The 7,817-nt window shown below is 42.9% G+C and overlaps 1 protein-coding gene across 6 annotated transcripts in view; it reads right to left on the bottom strand.

Moving 5' to 3' along the window:
• SPAG1 (sperm associated antigen 1) overlaps positions 1 to 6,147 on the bottom strand; it is a 72,437-nt gene extending 66,290 nt beyond the window's left edge. For 3 of the 6 annotated variants that reach the window (XR_324513.3, XM_006029268.3, XM_006029267.3), the window contains exons 1-4: positions 6,088 to 6,147; positions 3,493 to 3,640; positions 2,855 to 3,014; positions 1,301 to 1,423 (exon numbers count right to left, since the gene is read on the bottom strand). Coding sequence is in view for 5 of the 6 variants with exons in the window: in XM_006029268.3 (XP_006029330.1) it covers positions 1,301 to 1,423; positions 2,855 to 3,014; positions 3,493 to 3,632 (423 nt within the window). In the remaining variant the exon portion in view is untranslated. Of the gene's footprint in view, positions 1 to 1,300; positions 1,424 to 2,854; positions 3,015 to 3,492; positions 3,954 to 6,087 lie in introns of those variants that run through there. The other 3 variants (XM_025210737.1, XM_025210736.1, XM_006029269.2) reach the window with 3 other exon arrangements.
• Positions 6,148 to 7,817: the final 1,670 nt, after the last annotated feature.

The following is a 7,817-nucleotide window of genomic DNA, read 5'->3' as shown; positions in this document are numbered from 1 at the left end:
CTGACCCTGGACAGCCTGGGTCAGCCATCAGGGCTACCATATGCACTGCTGCCATCTGTTGCCAGGCAAACAGAGAGCCTGATGAGCACACTAAGACATGTGCAAAGAGATGTCAGCACTGCAAGCTCTCTACTCTCCAGGGCCTCAGCATGTGAACATCTTTACATGTGGGTCTGGGTAAGTCTTAAGAAAAGCAAACCTGGGAGAATTTGCCCAGATTTTTTCATGTGTTTGCAGCTTAAGTCACCTGTTAAGGCTTATGATAATATTTCCATTTCTGGATTCTCTAAGTCCAGATATATCTTCTGGTCTGGAACCACTCAGAAGAGACAAGATGAAAGTAGTCAGTTTACCAACACAGTAATGTAAGGCACTCAGGAAGAATTAATATGGTCAGTGGCAAACCTAGATGGATTAATACAATAAAATTGATTCTGTTACTCAGAAATTATCAAAGATCACATCACTACTTAGTTGGCTTAGCTGAATTTATACAGGTATTTGGATATCAAATTTCAAAAGGTTTGTAAAGCAGCCATGAATAAACTCCATGATGTTACTGATCAATACAAGCCTCTAAATAAAAGGAATTGCCTAGGATCGTCAGTCATATTACTGTGAATTTTCCACAAGTTTAAGGCATGTGTGCGTTAGCGTAATTTTTAATCGTAAACTAGTTTGTTAGTATAGAAACATTCCTAGACAATTAATCAATCTAGCAATTAACAAGAAACCAATGGATCATTTAAAGACCCATTATATTGATGTAAATCACAAATTCATACACTGTTAAAAGGGAAATGGTTTCTGTGAGCTGACTCAAGCAGTGTCCCAGACCTTACTAATACTGGATGAGAATCAGATAACGTCTAAATTGCCAATTAAATGTTTGAGTCCACATTTTATTCTGAATTCATTCTAAAGTACTGTACTTGATCAGCCAGCCAAAGAACTAAAAAAACCTGAAGAAACAGATCTATAGGAAGATACTTAAAATATTACTATGTACTTCTTCATGATTTGTTTAACATGATTTCTAAGTGAGTTATGGGGAAAAAGAAAGGAAGAAGACTGGGAGTACTAATGCAGATATAAAATGAGCAGAGATTAAATATAGTATTAAAAAGGCAGTTTCAATTTAGCCTTAATCACCTACAAGAGACCCTCCACTAGTTTTTTCTACTTACAAAATACTGGTGAAGAAAAACCTCAGTTAATACTGATTATTATTGCACAGCAATACAGAGACAGCTTTAAAATGTAAAACAAATTTTTAAGCATATATTTAAAAGTGAAATACTTGGCCAATAGGAACACAGCTATCTGAACCACGAACTGGTGGCAAATTGTCCAGTCTCTCATGAAGTATTTGTGTTTTAGGAAGCTGTATTTTATAATCTTCTTGCATTTCTGTCATCCAGCTCTGAAAAGAAACATATAATATCACCATACCTCAAAATAGTAAAGACATCATCTATTATGAACAAAACATAGTCCTGTTCAGTTTAAACCTAAATTTCCTCGGGCCAAAAGGGTTACTTTCTACCAAGCCCTGTGGTCAGCTCAAGGAGCAATTGATGGTCTTATGCAAGAGTCATTTTTCAGCCCCCCTCTGCTGATGCAACAGTCATATGCAACATTGGCTTTTGAAAGCAAAGGGAGGAAAAATAATAAAGGAAAATATACAATAGGAAAGGAGTCTTTGAAAAGGGTTTGGGGAATCTTCTTTCAAGTAGTGGAAATAATCCAAAACATAAAAAGCAGAATATTATTAGGACACTACACTAATTGTAATATATGCTAAGTTGCCCATAATTTGTCTTAAAATACAGTAATAATAAAAAATACTTAGATGTCTATTATAAATGCAAGGAATCTCTTTTCAAAATTACTGTTCATGCTTGATACTTGTCAGGATCAACCTTAGTATGATTTAATAGACTATTCAGTCTACTCTGGGCAAGAAAAATCATAGGTTTATTTCACATTAAGACTTGGACTTGTATCTAATTGTTACTGCTAAGGCACAGCACCATTAAACATACTGTCTGCCAAAGAAACATTAAAGCCTAAGGTTTGGCTACCTTGCTAAATTCTCCCTGCATTTCAGGAATTCCTCATTTCCTATCCTATAGTATAATATTGCTGTAACAGTGTAATCAGATGTCAGATTTAAATGATGAGCAATGCATTTCCTAAATATAATATGTCAATACTTTCTGATTCTTCTAAATGAAAGGTTCTTTCTATTCTGCTAGAAATTAAAGAACTAGTGGCACTATTCAAATGAAAGAAAGGATAATCAAAGTGCTTGGGCAATATTTCTTTGGGTAAATCTGATTTTTTTTATTAGACCAAATAAAATAGTTGGGAAAAAACTTCTGTGCATGTTTTCATGTACAAATACCCTTCTTCAGGCAGAGGGAGCATCTGCAGTTGTTTTGTGCTCTTCCTGGTTGAAATAAAAGCACAAAAAAACTACAGGTGCTCCCTCTGCCTGAAGAAGGGTGTTTGTACATGAAAGCTTGCAAAGAATTTTTCCAATTATTGTCGTGGGTCTAATAAAAAATATCAGATTTACCCAAAGAGTCTTGTCTGCCTACGCTCTTAGACCAACACATCTACAACCAACACCCCTGGCCAATATTTCCTCACTCGGTTATACAGGTTTTAATATGAAAGGTTGAGAGACAGTTACTGGCCACTGATAATCTGTACATATAATATGAGAACAAAGAACCCTAACCAAATTATGTTAGGCCTAAAACTAACTCAATCACCACCTAAGTAATTAATTTTAACATAAAGTTTACAGTACTAGTACTGTACGTTAGAGACTGAAATTATACTATACCTTAATTTCACCATTTATTTCTTCCCATTCTTCAGTTGTAAAGTCAGCTGCAGTGGCTGCAGGCTTATCTTTTCGAAGGGCTCTGCTCCCAGGAGCTAAACATTCAATGCGCTTTTCACAAAATAATGTGAGATCGGGGTAATACCCTTCCTCACCAGACCTTACAGAAACAGAAAATCTACATAATTTAAAAGTTAAGCACAAGAAACAAATAATATTGTGTTCTCCAGAAATATAAATACTTCTGTGTATAACACACAATAGGAACCACAGAGGATAGTTTACTTCCAAGCAACTGAGAGTTGTTACCACCTAGCAGCAGTCTGGTAACAAACATGAAATGAGTTTGAGACTAGTTTCCAGCAGATAAACATCCATATTATAAAAAACATCATTGCAATTAGTCTAAACATGGACATGTATCACTCTCAACAAATGTTCCAAGAATTAAACAGGCAAGGTGCTTGAAATCACTACCTTCTTTTGGGGGAGGTACCTCCATGCTACAACTAGAGTAGGATGATGGGACAGTGAGAAGCAGCTGATACTACTTCTACTTATGCTATATGTATTTGGTGGATTAACATTTTCAGTGTTGTCAATAATGAAGTAACAAAAACAGAATTTCAAACGTTTACCTTAATATCTTGAGAATCTTTTCAAGGTGTTTCACATCTGTGCATTTCTCAATGAATGTGTAGTCCAGATGACCAATAGGAATCTGGTATGTTTTTGTTAATCCTTGGTACAACATAGATGGCATTGGCTGGTCACTCATAACTAAAACTTTGAAAGATAAACCTAATTATTCTGTTGTGTAAAATGGTACTAAATATATTTTGAGAGAATGGTCCTGCCTTAATCCTGCATAATCCTCTCTCATACAAACAAAGCTATTGCCATAAAGATGGGATTGCCAAATTTGCTAAATTTAAGATATGATCTTGCAGATTTTTCACCTGTGGAGAAGAAGTGTAGACCTGACTAGGGTGAAAGAAGGTTAACTGCAGAGTGTTATTGATTTTTTATTACAACAGTGATTCTCAACCAGGGTTCAAACAGAAATGTAGTGTTAAAAACATTCTGACCTGTTGTGGTCTCTCTCAGTTCTCTCCAACAGAAAAATTGCTGTATTACTTTTCTGTAGTCAAAAAACAAGTGAAAATTAAGAGCTGGCATTTCCTGAGGGGTGCCTCAAGTCTACCGAAGGGTGACAGTCTAAAATGGTTGAGAACCCCTGGCTACTGGTTGCTTCCTTTAGAGGCTGCTAGCCAGTAGCATGCCTCATATATAACTAAACTGCCCATGCAGTTAGGGAAGTCTGCCTGGGAACAACAGGGTGCAAAGCATACAGAAAATAAATCTGCATGAGATCTGCCAGCTCACCTGATCAGCCCGAGACAGAGTGCGAACAAAGAGAGACTGCCAGCTGGCAAGAATACCACCAAAAGGACACTTGTAGGACTCCTAGCAACTGGCCATCTCAGACCCACCAGCTCAATGGGTGACTATATGCACTTACCAAGACAACCTGAGTTACTGTTAGTTTAGTGTATATAACTGGTTAATAAAGCTTGTTTTCAGAGTGAAATGCTCTTTTCCGGTCTCAGATTCCTTCCCACCCGAGCTGACCCAAACTGATCCCACAATAGATCTCAGAGCTCCACACCCTGGGGACGACCTTCAGGGACCTGAAGACGAACTTCTTGCATTTGAAACCTTGTCTAACTCTATCCCAATTATGCAGTTTGTCGAATAAGAGACAACACTCAAAGTAATCTTTGCCTCTTGCATAATTCTTGGAACATCATGGTTACATCACCCTAACACTGCCAATACTATTACCACACTAAGGATAGAAACCTTTGTGCTACCATAAAATTTTTTATGGTGTTAAAAAGTGAAAGCTAATAGACACCCCTATCTTTGGTTGTTCCACAAAAGCTGAAATTTGTGTCCACAACAAAAAGCAGTAACAAACTGGGGGGCAGTAACAAACTTTATTGTTGCCTGTGTCTAAGTCTCCCTGGAGCAGGGGTTTCTCAGGCTTGGTGGGCCCAGTCCTGCACACCCTGGGAATTCTCACACCGGATTGGCACCCTCAAGCCCTGGGAGTGTTTGCCTCACTTTCCCTGCACACCCAGAGGCATCCCTCCAGGGACGTCTGGGTAAGTGAGGAAAGTCAGGGCTTCATGGAGCATGTCTTGCAAGTGGGGGTTTCTTTCTTGCAGACAAAGCACCCTCAGCAGGGCAAGGGAATCCCTTTACAGGGGATTTCCCCTGGCACACCTGAAGCAGAGGGAAGCAGGGAATCAGCTATGGGGGTCCCTCTCCCCATTGCAGACCATACTCCATGCTGTTGCTAGGAATAGCATGGAGCCTGGGCTGCAAATGGGGAGGGGGACCCCCTGTGGGAGAATTCCCCCCACCCTAGGCTGGCAGGTGCATAGGGGAAATCCCCTGCAGGGGATTTTTTTCCTCCCTAACAGGAGGAGCAAGTTTGCAAGCAGGGATTCCCTCCCCCCTTACAGATATGCCCCACATCAGAGTGCAGCTACCAGTGATGTCCAGAGACATTCCCAGAGTGCAATTAGCTGTGCAGTGTCACATCACTGCACAGCCGATGGCTCGCCAACCAAGACGCCTGTTTCTACCCTAACTGTTCCCTGCACTTAAACAAAAACCAGTCTGTCTTGCCTATCTAGTGGATCAACCTTTCTTTTTTGTTTTTTACATGAACGTTTCTCAGAGTTGCGCTGATGTAAAGTATGGCCGATATTTCCCGCGACAGAATCCGCAGCCTCCCAGGGCAGATGCGAGGCAAGAGGAGGCGCTTTTCTCTCCCTTTTTCCGCCATGACAACGTGACAGCAGAACAAACTTCTGAGAAACGCGGCAGCTAGTTCCTGCTACAAACCCTGAGGAAGGCCCCTCATGCCCAAAAGACACCAGGCAAAGCCCCGGCATCCACCTGTGCGGGGCGGGGCGCTCAGCACAGCGGCTCCGCCCCCCCGCGCGCCGCGTCCTTCCCTAGCAACAGTTGCCATGACGCCTCGCTCAGCGCCCCGACGGGGGGAGGGGCGCTGCGACCCCCATGGAAGAGCCCCCACTCCGAGGCGCGGGACGGACAGAGTCGTGTCCCGCGAGCCCCAGCACCCCATGCCAGGAACACCTCCCCACACGCACCCGGAGCAGGGGCGGGTGGGGCAAGGCCCCGTGCCCAGCCCGACCCACCTGCGAGGAGCTCCGCGCTGCCCCGCAACCAGGACGCCGCGTCTCAGCGCGGCACCGCCCACAGCGGAACGCGCACGCGCACGGGCGTCTCGGCCAGAGCGTTGGGGCGGGGCGGGGCAGGGCCTGAGGGAGTGGGCACCGCCCCGTGAGGGAGACTGGCAGCCCGAACCAGCCTCTCCTCACGTTTCGGGGCGTAGACGGAGGAGGCAATAATCCCGTTTCCGCCTAAAATAGAGCTTTGTTCGGCTGCAGGAAGAGAAAGCGAACGACCAAAAGCCCTTAGGAGACAGCCACAAGTGCCCTCCCTTCCCCGCCCCCAGACACCCAATGCTGATCAATAGAAATAGCGGGTTTGATCCCTGAAAAACAGCGGTGAAGGACTTCAAGTCATTCAAACTCAGCGGTTTGAGTTACACCCCACTTCCTACATCGGAGCTGAGGAAGAATACGTCTTGCCCTGGAAACGTTGCCTAACTCTATCCCAAATACAGCTGGTTCAATAAAAGACGGATATCCCCCCTAGGGGATCCTTGCCTCTCTCCATTTCTGGACCATCAGGGCTACATCACTTACCTACATCACCTTCCCTCTCAGGAACACCTAACAAGCAATAAATAGTGTTGATGTCTGTAGTTAACAGAGTGCATTTTACCATTACAGTTGTGTTTGCCTTAACACATTAAACACTATCTTGGAAATCAAGGATGGCAATAAGTTGGAAGGCCTTTATGAGTTTCTCTTTATGAGTGCCTCAAAGGACTGGCAGACAAGGTTCTTTGGGTGAATCTGATATTTTTTATTAGCCCAACTAAATAGTTGGAGAACAATATTTAAGCAATTTTTCTGGTTCAAAAACCCTTCGTCAGGCTAAGGAAGTTTCAGCAGTTGGCGTGTGCTCTTCCTGGATGCAATGAAAAGTAAAGAAGCCAGGGGCTGGGCTGGGCTGCATGCAAGACAGATAGTCAGTGAAAATGTAGATTGTGGAGTCAATGGGTGAGAGAGAGGCTGGGGGGGGGGGGGGGGAAGGGGGATGAAAAGGGGAGGAGTGAATAGTGGAGAAGTACCTGGGAAGTCAGCTGTCAGGCAGATTATAATGTGTCATAAATCCAATGTCTATATTTAGTCCATGATTTTCAGTATTCAGGAGGTTGATGAAGTCAAGTTCATAGGCTTGTGTCTGGGAAGTGTTTTGTAAGTTTCCTTTGAGGATCAGGACTGAGAGATTGGAGAGTGGTTTTCTTGCGAGAAATGTATCCCCACCGGTAATTGGGTATTCTTGTCTTTGATAGATTTCCGGTGTGCGTTCACTCTGGTGCACAGTTGTTGTTTGGTCTCACCTACGTATTTTCCATCTGGGCATTTGGTGCATTGGATGAGATATATTGCCTTTACGAGTTTCAAGAGATATTGGGAAGGGGGGTGGGTGGGGGTGGAGAGCAGATAACTTGGAGATATGAGGCCAAGTTTAGCACTAGCATAACTCCACTGAATCCCAAGGACTTCTACAAAGTTACACTACACTAAACTGGAAGCTCTTATCCTGCCACAGGGTCCTCACCAGAGCGGATCAGAGCTGATCAGGTAAAAGATCTCAAAGCTCAGCACACCAGGCACCACCCTCAGAGACCTGAAGAAACACGTCTTGCATTTGAAAGCTTGTCTAATAGTTTTAGAAGCCTGCTTACTGAAAAAAAAAATCATTATATGTATACAAATCATTAGACTGAATA

This window comes from Alligator sinensis, unplaced genomic scaffold, assembly GCF_000455745.1.
Source record: "Alligator sinensis unplaced genomic scaffold, ASM45574v1 scaffold974_2, whole genome shotgun sequence".
Classification (NCBI taxonomy): domain Eukaryota; kingdom Metazoa; phylum Chordata; order Crocodylia; family Alligatoridae; genus Alligator; species Alligator sinensis.
Note: the sequence above shows the minus strand (reverse complement) of the source record. Positions and strands in the feature narration are given on the sequence as shown.